Source organism: Ovis canadensis, chromosome 20 (assembly GCF_042477335.2).
Source record: "Ovis canadensis isolate MfBH-ARS-UI-01 breed Bighorn chromosome 20, ARS-UI_OviCan_v2, whole genome shotgun sequence".
NCBI lineage: Eukaryota > Metazoa > Chordata > Mammalia > Artiodactyla > Bovidae > Ovis > Ovis canadensis.
In genome coordinates this window covers 43,106,805-43,120,863 of record NC_091264.1, presented here as the reverse complement: position 1 = coordinate 43,120,863, position 14,059 = coordinate 43,106,805, and the positions used below count along the sequence as shown (strand labels likewise).

The 14,059-nt window shown below is 47.5% G+C and overlaps 1 protein-coding gene across 1 annotated transcript; it reads left to right on the top strand.

Moving 5' to 3' along the window:
• Nucleotides 1-2,782: 2,782 nt before the first annotated feature.
• TRIM15 (tripartite motif containing 15) lies at nt 2,783-12,698 on the top strand. Its single transcript, XM_069563488.1, has 7 exons — nt 2,783-3,151; nt 5,295-5,390; nt 8,373-8,603; nt 9,359-9,381; nt 10,634-10,749; nt 11,127-11,159; nt 12,181-12,698. Exons 1-7 carry the CDS (start codon nt 2,783-2,785, stop codon nt 12,696-12,698), a joined length of 1,386 nt encoding a protein of 461 aa, XP_069419589.1.
• The last annotated feature ends 1,361 nt before the right edge of the window (nt 12,699-14,059 follow it).

Below are 14,059 nucleotides of genomic sequence, written 5' to 3'. Positions count from 1 at the left end.
ACTCTGTGTGGGGGAGGAGAGAGAAAAATAACACCAGCCAGAGCTTATTTACGATAGCCATATTCCTCATACTGACATAAGCAGTTTAAACATGCCATCTTATTTATTCCTCCAGGCTGCTCTGTGACGTTAGCGCTGTTACGATATTAGCTGAGCTCAGCCAGGTTACTTAGCTTGCTCAAGGCACAGAGGTAGGGAGGTGAGAGGCCATAATTTGCACTGAGATTTGTGAGTTTCAGAGTCACGCTCTCCAACAGAAATACCATGTGAGCCACACATGCAATTTTAAGTTCCAGTAGCCATATTTTTTATAAGTGAAACTAATTGTTGTTGTTGTTCCATCACTGCAGCAGGCCAGGCCTCCCTATCCCTCACTGTCTCCTGGAGTTTGCTCAAGTTCATGTTCATTGCATCAGTGATACCATCCAGCCATCTCATCCTCTGGCGCCTTCTTTTCCTTCTGCCCTCGATCTTTCCCAGCACTAGGGACTTTTCTAATGAGTCGCCTGTTCACATCAGATGACTAAAATACTAGAGCTTCAGCTTCAGTATCAGTTCTTTCAGTGAATATTCAGGGTTGATCTCCGTTAAGACTGGCTGGTTTGATCTCCTTGCTCTCCAAGGGACTTAAAGGAGTCTTCCCCAGCACCACAGTTCAAAGGCATCAATTCTTTGGCATTCTGCCTTTATTATGGTCCAACTCTCACAACTGTACGTGATCACTGGAAAGACTATAGCTTTGACTATACAGACCTTTGTCGGCAGAGTAATGCCTCTGCTTTGCAACACACTGACCAGGTTTGTCATCACGTTCCTGCCAAGAAGCAGTCATCTTCTGATTTCAAGGCTGCAGTCACCATCCACAGTGATTTTGGAGCCCGAGAGGAAATCTGTCACTACTTCCACCTTTTCCCTTTCCATCTGCCATGCAGTAATGGTGCCGGATGCCATGATCTTTTTTTAATATTTAGTCTTAAGCCAGCTCTTCCACTCTTCTCCTTCATCCTCATCAAGAGGCTCTTTAGTTCCCCTTCACTTTCTGCCATTAGAGTGCTGTCATCTGTCTATCTGAGGTTGTTGATGTTTCTCCTGCCTGTCTTGATTCTGGCTTGTAACTCATCCAGCCTAGCGGTTCTCATGATGTGCTCAGCATATGGATTAAACAAGCAGGGTGACAGGAAACTAATATTTAGCCCCAAACATTACCAATGTGTGTAATTGGTAGAAAAAACTAGTCATGAGACATTTTACATTCTTCTTATTTGGCGCTAAAGTCTTTGAAGGGGCTTCGAGGGTGGCTCAGTGGTGAAGAATCCACCTGCCAAGGCATGGGTTCCATCCGTGGGTCGTGAAGATACCCTGGAGACGGGCATGGCGACCCACTCTAGTGTTCTTGCCTGGAGAATTCCATGGACAGAGGAGCCTGGTGGTCTACAGTCCGTGGGGCTGCAAAGAGTTGGACATGACTGAGCAAGTAAACAACAACAAAGTCTGAAATCAGGGCGTATTTTACACATACGGCACACTTCATTTGGGACCGGCCACATTCAATGCCCAGCAGCCTTGGGCATTTGGAGGCTCTTGTGCTGGACAGCACAGCTCCAGGGACTGCACTTTTGGGGGCAGGGGGTGTAGGTAGGGGGAAGGGAAGTTGATACACAAAGTAGCTGGAGTGGAAAGGGAGTGAGACAGGGTGGAGGGCTGATCTCCAGTGGGGTTATGGGAGGTGTTTTCCTTGGTTTTATACACAGATGCATGTGAGTGGATGAAGACCCATGACTGTCTGATCCCCTTGTCCTGGCTGGGAGTTCAGGAAGGGCACGTGGCTAGAAGCCAGGAGACTTGAGCTGACTGCAGCCTTGCCGCTTTCTAGCTCTGTGACTCAGGAAAAGTCGCTTTACCTTTCACTTTACGTTTCCTATAATCATCACCTGCCCTCAAGGGCTGTTATCAGATTGGATGTAATAATACAAAAATACTAAGCCTTAGATAAATGTGGTTGAACCTGTTTATCTTTTTTTTTATTAATTGAGTTTTATAAATTGTACCAACACAGATCACTTGTATTATGCTTTCTTACCTTCTCCTTGCTGCAGTTAAAAGCTTAAATGGAAGTACATTGTTACCTCCAGTGGGGATGCTGACTCTGGGAGGTGGTGGGGGCAGAGTTCAGGAAAGACCAGGCAGAGTCAAGGAGGTGAGACAAGGAAAGGAGGGCAGAGGAGGGGACCTGGTGAGTGATCATGACACCTGCAGCACTGAGCAGAGCCCCCGGAACAATCTCCCGGAAGTGAGCACTCCCACTCCAGCTGGACTTTGCCGCTGTGTGCACACCTCAGAGCCAGTTTATGGCTACCACCTGCTCAGCCGGACAGGAAGCAAGGTCTCCTCCCCAACTCTCCCCACCCCACAGCGGTCAAGGGAAGGATTCCAGGAAACCCCATCTCCCTGTGACCTCATGGTGTGCTCTGTTCCCCACCCCAGGGGCGGGAAGGACTAGGACGAGGGGAGACTGGGCTGCCAGGCTGCTGTTGGGGAAATGCTGGGTAATTCGAGATGCCCTGGAGTTTGAACCCACTCAGCTGATAAGTGGTGGCCGGGACTCTGGGAAGCACAAGAGGTGGAGCCAGGTGGCTTTTCTGTCCGGACACTCCTGCCTTCCCCTTTCTCAGCCTCCCATTCCTTTCCTCTGTGACTCATGTAAAGTGATTCAGTTTCAGGGAAAGAGGGTTCATGTGGACTGAGCAGAGGTCTGAGAGGACAGGCTGGGGAAGACACCGTGATGCCCACGACCCCCTCCCACAAAGCGGCTGCCTGTTCCAAGTGCAAAGGGCCCCTGGAGGATGCAGTGACCGCTGCCTGCGGACACACCTTCTGCCGGCTGTGCCTTCCTCCGCCCTCCCAGATGGGGGCCCAGCCCTCCGGCAGGGTCCTTCTCTGTGCCCTCTGCGAGGAGAAGGAGCCGAGTGAGACCCTCCTGGTCCCCGTGCCCTTGGGCCCTCTTGGGGAGACTTACTGCGAGGAGCACGGCGAGAAGATCTACTTCTTCTGCGAGAATGACGCCGAGTTCCTCTGCGTGTTCTGCCGGGAGGGTCCCTCCCACCAAGCCCACGTCGTGGGCTTCCTGGACGAGGCCATCCAGCCTTACCGGGTAAGAGGCGTGGGGTCAGCTCGGGCCATCTGGGGCAGGACAGTGTCCCGAGGTGGTGAAGGGGATGGAGCAGAAAGCTCCAGGAAGAGCCGTGGCTGGATATGGCCATGGTCCATATCAGGAGACCAACCCCAGGCTGCTGGGACCTGGGGCAGCCCCTGGATGAGTGGGACGTAGTTCTTTCCACTTGGAGGTGTGGCCGTTCAGTCTTGGAGAACTTCAGCTCCAGCCCTGAGGGGAACCCACAGTGACAGAGCACAGAGCAGTGTAGCCACGGCTTCACTGGGAAGGAGAGAGAGCAGCTGTCCTCCTGCAGGTCACGGGCAGGGTGGCCTTGGTCTCCCCAGATCCAGACTGGGTATGGGACCTAGCAAGGCCCCGACGGCTGGGGCTCAGAGGGGAGGCAGGATGGGGAGGTCATCCTACAAGCGCTGCTCTTCTTTTCGAGAAGCAGGGTGTGGCAGTACAGTAGCCCCTCTGGTCCTGGGGACGCTATCCACTCCTATCTGCCCCTCAGGTCCCTCTTGTCACCCAGTCACCAGGTCTGGAAGTGGCCTCCCTGGAAGCATCTCTCCTCTTTCCCTCGGCACTATCCCCACAACCACCACGGAATCCAGGCTGTCCCCGTCTGTCACCCAGAGGCTCCATCAAGGGCCCTGTGTGCGCTCTCACCTCTCCAGTCACCCTCCAGTCTGCTTCGAGGCAGAGCCTCCCAAATCGCAAAGCCCGTCACGCCGCTCCCCTGCTCACAACCACCCTGTGGATCCTGACTCTGTGTCTGAAGAAAGCTCGTGCCTTTAGCATTCAAGGCCACTTGCATTCAGGGTCCTGCCTTTATCTGTCAGCCACCTTCTCCAGGCACAATGTGTCCAGACAGACTGACCGTTATGTACCTGCTGTTTGCTGGGTTAACACTCTTTCCTGCTTCTAATACTTCTCAGTGGTTTCTTCTTCTTGGAAAGCTTTCCACTCCCCTCACTCTCCCCCCCACCCACCTTAGTGGTGGTTTTTTGGTTTTTGTATTGGGCTATAGCCAACTAACAATGTTGTGATAGTTTTAGGTGAACAGTGAAGGGACTCAACCATACATATACATGTATCCATTCTTCCCCAAACTCCCCTCCCATGCGGACTTCCACATAGCATTGAGCAGAGTCCCATGTGCTTTACAGCAGGTCCTTGTTGGTTACCCATTTTCAATATAGCAGTGTGTACTATATATATATATATATATAAATATTTATATTTTATATATAAAAATATATATACTGCTGCTGCTGCTGCTAAGTCACTTCAGTCGTGTCCAACTCTGTGCGACCCCATAGACGGCAGCCCACCAGGCTCCCCCATCCCTGGGATTCTCCAGGCAAGAACACTGGAGTGGGTTGCCATTTCCTTCTCCAATGCATGAAAGTGAAAAGTGAAAGTGAAGTCTCTCAGTCGTGTCCGACTCGTAGCGACCCCATGGACTGCAGCCTACCAGGCTCCTCCTATATATATTTAAATATAGCAGTGTTGATCCCCAAATCCCTAACTATCCCTTCACCCCACCCTTCCCCCTGCCAGCAACCGTAAGTTCACTCTCTAAGTCTGCTTCACTCTTCTCTTTTTTTAAAGCCATTTTACCAAATTTTAAGTGTACAGTTCAGAGGCATTAAATACCTTCCTCCCTGTCTCTTACCCAACTGGAAATGTGTCTTTCATGGCCCATTGTAACTGGTGGCTGCTTTCTACACCCTTCCCTTGTCCCTGCAGGCAGAACTGTCCCCTCTGCTGTGCACCCACCTCACTGTGTACACACCTCGATTGTTGCGTTTGTGTCTGTTTCATTCACCTTTCACAGACTCCATCTCTACATGGTGGTCTTTTTTTTTTTTTTTTTTCATTTTTGAGCTGAGCAGCATGGCTTGTGTGATCTTACTTGCCCAACCGGGGATCAAACTCAGGGCCCAGGCAGTGAGAGTGACAAGTCCCAACCACTAGACCACCAGGAAAGTCCTGATAGTGGTCTTTTACAGACAAGAACTGGGTCTTTTTTTACCTTTGACTTCTTCAGCACATGACGATGTGCCGGGAACATGGTAGACAATTGAGTCGAATCATGAACTAAGCCACCTCTTTCTTCCTATTCTTCCCTCCGCAGGACCGTCTCAGGAGTCGGCTGGAAGCTCTGAGCACAGAGAGAGATGAGATCGACAACATGAAGAGCCGGGAAGCCCAGAAGCTCCAAGTGCTCCTGGTAAAGGCCACAGCCCCATAGACTGTCTTCTCCTTTGGGGATTTTCTTTTCTCATTGTTTGTTCATTTTCAACTCTGTTTATTTTCATCTCAGTTTTCACGCAGATTTCTATTTGGTTGTTTTCCAAATATAGTTTTGCAGTTCTTTTTTTTTTCTCCTTCAAATTAAGTTTTTTCCTGTTTTCCCCATGTCTTTAAACCTTACTGTTAGTATCTGAAGGTTATGTGATATTTAATTTCTTTTAACCCTTCATCTCGGTAACTTATTTTCTTGTGAGTTTTCCTGTGGTTCTCACATTTGGGGGTCCCACATCTGGGGTGGCTCCAGTGAGCACCTTTCTTTGTTTATTCCGAGGGGGCAGGGTGGGAGACAGTCCACACGGGAGGGAGGGCCATGTGATCAGTCAGTATCTGGATGGAGCCCTGGCCTCTCAGTTTGATCGCTCTTCTGGATCCTGCTCTTAATAACTTCTGGTCCTGAGAAGTTCCCCAAGTTTTCCATCATCTCCGTCAGACATTTTAAAGATTCTTGTAACCTTTGAGAATTTTTGGTTGTCTGCATTAGATAGCTTTTAGGAATAAGTATAATTTTGTTCTGAATCATCAAATAACCACCTAGCATCCACAAATAAAATATCTCACAGAGACATTTGTGGCAGAACAGTCTCATAAGAAATCCTGGTTTTCTTCATTTAGAACACCCCACCCCATATATCATATAATAACGTTATTTGTAGAGTGTGATTATTTTCTATATATTTATTTTTGGTTGCACTGGGTCTTCGTTGCTGTGTGCAGGTTTTCTCTAGATGCGGTGGTCGGGGGCTGCTCTCTAGCTTCAGTGTGTGGACTTCTCTTTGCAGTGGCTTCCCCTGTTGTGGAGCATGGGCTTAGTTGCACTGTGGCATGTAGGATCCTCCCCGACCAGGGACTGAACCCATGTCCCCTGCATTGGCAGGCAGACTTCCAACCACTGGACCACCAGGGAAACCCTGTATTTATTTTCTTAATATTTGAAAGTGTTTTTCTGGTTTGCACAAATTTCTGATGTGGTAATCCTCCACTTTAATGAATAAGGCATGTATATGGCCAGAATTACTATTTTGCTTTTCTTTTTTTTAAGGGTGCATTTTCTCCTTCCATCCCAGCTTTTATTAAGGTATACTTGAGAAATAAAAATGCATATGCTTAAGCTATGAACATGATGTTTTGCCCAATGTATACATTGTTTCCTGTAACATTAAGGTAGTTTTGGTAGAATTAGGTGATTTTAGTCTTTTATCTCTAGTCTCACTGCTTCCTTCTTAGCACTCCTTTGACTCTGCAAAAGCAATATCAGTTTGGATTTGCTATTTAATCCAGTAGCTATTTAAAATGATCCTAAATTCAATTTTCTTGCAGCTATATAGTACTTATTAGTTATGTATTAACTGATATTTTTATTGTCATTCCCAGTGCTGAGAAAATATGACCTATAGGATTTCTGCTGTAGGATTTCATAAAGTTAATGATACATTTTTAGGCCTAAAACCTTGCAATATTAAAACAATACTCTGTAGTATTTGAATATTATGTCCATATTCTGATAAGTGCTCAAAAATGCTTTTCATAAGTCTATCTGACTAGTCAAACTTTAGAATAAAGTTATTTAACACGTGTTTATTTGTTTTTAAAACTCACTTTATTTAAACAAAAAGTTTACCCATTTCTCCCACTTGGAAATCCTGTTAGGGGTTTTCTTAGCAGACTCTGGGGCAGCTTGTTGTCTGGTGTCTGTTGCCTGGCTGGGAAGAATGGGCAGACTGTTCTTATTCACCTCCCTGGCTTGCCTCTGCCTCTGCCTCTGCACAAGGGCATTTGGGGTCAAGGTTGAGGAATCCCAGAATATCAGAGCTGGAAGTGGTTCTGGCATCTTCTAATCCAAGATCCATCTTGCCAGCCATTATTTTTCAGAGCAGAAATTTCATGTCCAGAAAAGTGATACTCCCAAGGCCACATGGCAAAGTCCAAGTTCATGATGAAGTAACTAAAACCTGGTTCTCTTAACCCTTAATCCATTGCTCTTCCCATTACAGTCTGTCTACCTGAAAGCACTGCCTTCATATAGGAACCTTGGGGCCAGAAAATGTATACCAGTGTCTGCACGCTAGGACTGATCACAAGGCTGACCCTGAGGACAGTGGGCTGATAGTGTGGCAGTATCTGGCTCCCTTCCATCTCTTTTCTTGTGCTACAAAGTTCTCCAGGAGGATATCCACACTATGGAATCTCTGACCAAAGAGAGAGAGTTTGGGGACAGGAAGATCTCCAGCATTTCTGAACTCCCATCAAAACATGCCCTGTAGATGGCGACCTCGGTGGCTAAGACCAACATCACATGGTTCTTCTCTCATACAGTGCGTGCATGTTCAGTCATGGACATGACCCCATGAACTGTAGCCCACCAGGCTTCTCTGTCCGTGGGATTTTCACAGCAAGAATACTGGAGTGGGTTGCCATTTCCTTCTCCAAGGGATCTTCCCGACCCAAGGATCGAACCTGGGTCTCCTGCATTGCAGGTGGATTCTTTACCACTTGAGCCAGTAGGGAAGCCCTCTCTTCTCATAAGTTGTGCTCTAATCACAGCCTCCTCTAGCTTCAGTTGCTCTCTAAGAGATCATCTCCACCTGACTCTAGAGATGGTATGGGAGGGTTAGGATGGTACTGCAGATGTGGAAGTATGTTTGAAAATCCTGGCTCTGAGAGCATGATGGACATTATTATTAGAATCTCTAGGTGAGATGAGAGCATGACTCTCATCCTTGGTAAGTTTATCCTGACACCTACCTACTTGTATTAATACCATAATATTATTTGGGAGGATGAATCTTGAAACTACTTACTCCCTGTCCCTTTTAATCAACAGTAAGGATATAGATGAGGCTTTGGGAACCCAGCTCTGTGAGTTTCTCGCTAACCATACCTGTCTTTCTACCCCTTGCAGACTCAGATTGAAAGCAAGAAGCAGCAGGTGGAAGCGGCTTTTGAGAGGCTGCAGCAGGAGCTGGGGAAACAGCAGCGCCTCCTGCTGGCCAGGCTGACGGAGCTGGAGCGGCAGATATGGAAGGAGAGGGATGAGTATCTCTCCAAACTCTCTGAGGAAGTGGCCCGGCTGGGAGCCCAGGTCGAGGAGCTGGAGGAGAAGTGTCAGCAGCCAGCAAGTGAGCTTCTGCAAGTGAGAGACACCCCACCAGCTCATGGGATAGGAGAGGGAGCCCACAGGAAGGGGACACCATGCTGGGGGCTGGAAGATGCTGGAGAGAGACAGGAAAGGGAAGCGGAGATGATGTGTAATGAGAGGGACTGATGGTTATTGGGTTCCTTTGGCCCAAGGAGGTTACAGAGATGAAGCCCCAGAAGGGCTGGATGACTTTCCCATGTCACATATGGTGGTCATGCCAAAGGCTCTGGAGTCTGATGGTCTTGGGCTTCGGTGTCAGCTCTGCCAGCTGTGTGACTCTGGCAAATCTCATAACCTCTCTAAACATGGGGAAATAATAGTACCTCCCTCATGGGGTTGTTGCAAAGACCATAAAAAAAAATTCATGCAAAATGCTTACCATAGTCCCTGGCTCACTGAAAGGACTCAGAAAACAGTGCCTGTTGTGATTATCACTACGTTATTCTGTCTCATATCTTCTGGCTGGTAACTCAAGGCCTGGTCCCTGCTGTCCACCATCTCCTAATGGTTGGAAGCAGAACACACTCGTAGGATGAGGCTGAGACAGAGGACCAGCTAATGAACTGACAACACAGTCCCACATGAGTAAGGAGGCATGATGTAAATGAACAGTCTATGAGTAGGTGATTAAACAGATCAGCTCTCTGGAGGGGACAGTTTTGAGCTGATATGAAAAGGAAGAAAGGATTTACAGAAGCCCTGATGGGAAGGATGTATGGAAACTAAGTGCATTTTTTTTTCTTTTCTAGGATGTCAGAGTCAACCAGAGCAGGTAGGCCCCACTATCCCTGCTCTGCACTTGACAGTGAGACTGAAGGGGGAGAGGCACGCATTGTGGGACTGAAGGTGCAGGGTCCTACACCTTGCACCCACATGTGGTTACACAGAGAAGCAAAAGCACTTCGATAGACACACTCTGTCATCCCCTCACACATAAACAGCCCCAATTTACTCAGGTCTGTATGCTAAGGCTCCTTTTTAAACTGGTATTGGGGACACATTTTGTTCCCCCTTAGAAGTGAAGTTATAAATAATAATCATGGGGAATTCCCTGGCATAGAACTCCATGCTCTCACTGTCTAGGGCCTGGGTTCAATGGCTGATAGGGAAACTAAAACCCCACCAGCCATGTGGCAAGGCCAAAATAGTAATAATTTAAAAAATTAAATAATAATTATGTTGAACTGATCCAGGAACATCTTATTTAATTCCTGAAATTATTAGTGTTTGAGTCAGTATTTAACACCATGTAAAATGTCAGTCAAAGGGGAAATATTTAGTACAGAATATGAGAAGCACGAAACTTGGGAAGACCAGTCTATTCTTTCAATCATTTTTCCCACTCAACTTAGACACAGTGACTAGGGAAGAGTTCTCATATATTGTTGCCCATGTGTGTGTCAGCGGGCTGAACTCAGGTGCCCACGAATCAGGAAGTTCTCTAAACACACTTCCAAAGAATGTCGGAGATTTAGATCTAGAAGAGTTTTTCTGAGGTTTTCATGTCTGATGAAGAAGCTAAGACCTAGAGGAGAAGTGCTTGTCAGTCACACAGAGATTGACAAGCAAAGACTGAGCTGGAACCAGCACTGAGGGCTTTCTCGCTGCTGCTGCCCTGTAGGATTTCTTTCAACTCCTTTTTTCATCCCTCTTCAACCCCTTTCCCTTTGTACCAAACATCACGCAAATTAGATCGGTTAAGGCTGTTTTTCAAATGGCACTGTACCGCCCTCTAGAGATTAATAGGGGTGGTGATCTTATCCCTTTTGGTCCCCAGGGGTACATTCTCTTAAAGCACCTGTATCTAATTCCTGAGGAGTGGTTACCATTAGTTCCTCTTAGGTCTAGCTGAAACCCTTCTTGCTTTAATAACTCCACATTTCCAGCAAAGATAAGAGATGTCACTCAATCTAATTCACCACAGATGCCAAGATTCTTGAGGCTGATTATAGCCTCATTGGGTCTGGATGACGCAAACCTTATTTTTGGAATTAGAACCTAACTGGTTACCAACTTGTCTGCAGGTGTGAGATGAAGACTTTTGTGAGTCCAGAAGCCATTTCTCCTGACCTTGTCAAAAAGATCCGCGATCTCCACAGGAAAATACTCACCCTCCCAGAGATGATGAGGGCGTTCTCTGGTAAGAAAGGGGACAGCAACTTCCCCCATTCCCATCAGTTTCCCATCTGCCTTCCATGAAGCTCCATCTTCACCTTCCCAACCTGGCTCAAGACATCTCCCATCCCTTAAGCCTTCCCTTAGTGATCCTACTCTGCCCAGAAAGACCACTCCTTGGAGCATCTCCTCTCCCCAAGGATGGGCACAGCAGAGTCAGGAAGGTGAGGACATCATCTCTCTCACAGCAGAAGCCCCCTTTCTTCTGTCCCTGTCCTCACATTGTCCCCAGGACACACTGCCCTTATTTATTTGAAATAAGAGCTAATAAGTCCTATAAATCTGATAATAATAAGGCTTATAAGAATAAGTCACAGATCTTTCTATTTTTGCTTCCCTCAGAAAATCTGGTGCATCATCTGGAAACAGAATCAGGTAAACACTTGGGGGCTTTGGGAGCCATTGTTTTATTTATCCCTTCGTGCATTCATCCATTCACTCCAAGACAGAAGGACAGAGCAATTAAACTCTAGAGCCTAGTTGTTTGGCTTCTCTGTTCTAGCTTTTGCTAGTTATGAGACACTGGCAAGTCATTAAGCCTCTTTGTCCCACAGTTTTATCTGTAAAATAGAAAATATAATAGTACCCATCCCATAAGTAGTTGAGGGTAAGTGAATTCATGTATGAAAAAACTTAGTATAATATCTGGCACATAGTAAGTACTCAGTTAATGTTAGATGACACATACATATTATTTATTTAAAATACTTATCAAATGCTTGGTCTTTTTTCTAAAACTTGTACTAGACTTTATTGACCTGGACAAATATTATAACAGTTCTTTAAATAGCATTTACTTTTAAGCTTCCCTGGTGATTCAGATGGCAAAGAATTCTCCTGCAATTCAGGAGACCCGGGTTCCATCCCTCGGATGGGAAGATCCCCTGGAGAAAGGAATGGCAACCCACTCCAGTATTCTTGCCTGGAGAATTCCATGGACAGAGGAGCCTGGTGGGCTACAATCCACGGGGTCATGAAGAGTCAGACACGACTTTTAAATTGGTGTTTAATTTAGAAACTATTTCCAAAAGCATCACCTTATTCTGCTTCTCAAATTTAACTTGCAGAAAACTCAACTGGGGGGTCTTACTAAAATGCAGATTCTGATGCAGTAGGTCTGGGTTAGGGCCCAAGATTCTGCATTTCTAACAAGCTCCCAGGCAAGTGATGGTCCTGATTCATGGACCCCACTTTGAGAAGCAAAGCCTTGCAGCACCCCTTGCTGGTCAGGTATAGATGTCATCCTCTGCCTCCTGGAACAAAACTGAGGTTCTGAGAAGCGAGACAATGACAGGCTGCCCAAGGCGGATGCTCTTTCTGCCTCCCAGTCACAGCGCTAGCTCTAGGGGTACTTTTGGTGCCGCCAGTTCTGATGTGCACGCCTTTCTCCTAATAGAGGTCGTCACTCTGGACCCTCAGACCGCCAGCCAGAGGCTGGTCCTCTCCGAGGACAGGAAGTCTGTGAGGTACACCCGGCAGAAGCAGAACCTGCCCGACAGCCCCCTGCGCTTCGAGGGTCTCCCGGTGGTGCTGGGGTCCCCCGGCTTCTCCTCGGGGCGCCATCGCTGGCAGGTGGAGGTGCAGCTGGGGGACGGCGGCGGATGCACGGTGGGGGTGGTCGGGGAGGAGGTGAGAAGGAAGGGGGAGCCGGGCCTGAGCGCCGAGGAGGGCGTCTGGGCGGTGGTCCTCTCCCACCAGCAGTGCTGGGCCAGCACCTCGCCGGGGACCGACCTGCCGCTGAGCGACATCCCGCGCCACGTGGGCGTCGCCCTGGACTACGAGGCGGGGCGCGTGGCCCTGCTGGACGCCGACACCCAGGCGCCCATCTTCACCTTCACCGCCTCCTTCTCCGGCAAAGTCTTTCCCTTCTTCGCTGTCTGGAAAAAGGGTTCCTGCCTTACCTTGAAAGGCTGAAGCAGGCCGTCCAGTGGGCAGTGCGGCGCCCGGGGATCCAGCGCCGACCCCTAGACGGTTCGTTAGGACACGGGATCTCCGAGTCCCTGTAGTTTTGTAATTTTTTTCATTTTATTTATCGTATGTCTTTCAACTCCCAGAAGTCCCTGGTCACCCCGCTGACGCTCCTGCCTTCTGTGCACCCCCGAGGGGAGAACCAGTGATAGGCAGGTTGCTACCAGGGCAACCAAGTGGTGTAGTCAGTGGGTTTTGGGGGGTGAAAAAAAAACTAAGATAAAATTTTTTTAAGTTTCAAAATAACCATCATGGGAAAAGCCAAAACTGTGTGGAACTTGCACTAAGGTATCCAGTTGACTGTTTTTATTTGGACATACACATGGAGATGCTTCTGCCTCTCTGATCTTAGAGTCTCTTCAGCCAGCCCCAAGTGGACCAGGTCCCTTTTATTTCTGGTCCTTTCTCTTGTAGAGTATGTCCTAATAAAGTGTGCAACCCACCCAGACTCCTGCGTCCGGTGTGTCTAATCAATGCTGATGGGGTGGACAGAAAGGCCAGTGGAATCTCTGTGACCAATACATATCCTGCCCCTTTTACTCAGGACTTGCCTGAGGGTAGGCTAGCCAGACCCCACTGTTCAATAAGAGGTGGCTTGTGTTCAGTTCCAACTCACTTCTTAAACATTTATTATTGTTACTGTTGTTATTGGACTGAGAATCTGACTACACATTCAAGTAAGTTCGCAAAGTATGAATCTCTGTAAAAATGACGATGATCCACACACTACCACCATCACTACCTCCACTATACTTTCTGATTCTAGCTCTCTTTCCTTTCAAGTTTAACACTTATATTCCCATCCTCCCACCCCAACCCTGGAAAAAAATCTACCTTCTTCCCCTATCAGGGTCTCTCTAGTAGAAATCTTTGTACAAGATTACCTTTTGTATCCTATGAGCCCTGTTCCTGAACTATGGGGTCAGATGTTTTCAAGATACTCCAAGTGCTTGTACCCTATGTGAACTGCATTACAAAACTGTAATATGAATCATTGCAATGTAAATAATTACCGCCAGTTTCAGTACATTAATATAAGTCCTTGATACAAAAGAAGCGAATCTGAGGCTCTTTTGTCGTCACAGGCAGAGCCACTCTGTGTCTAACCCAGAAAAAAATCAAATTGTTTGATAGTCCAGCCTAGTACTAGTAGTAGTGAAACGTGAAAGCTGAGTTCTGTTCACGGAGCCGAGGAATGAATTCTGCTAACTCGCCAACACTCACGCAGGCAAAGTTTATTCTAGAAGATAGAGATACAGAGCCCTCAGTATAGACACTGAGAGGGGGTGAAGAGCCCCCAAAAGGCA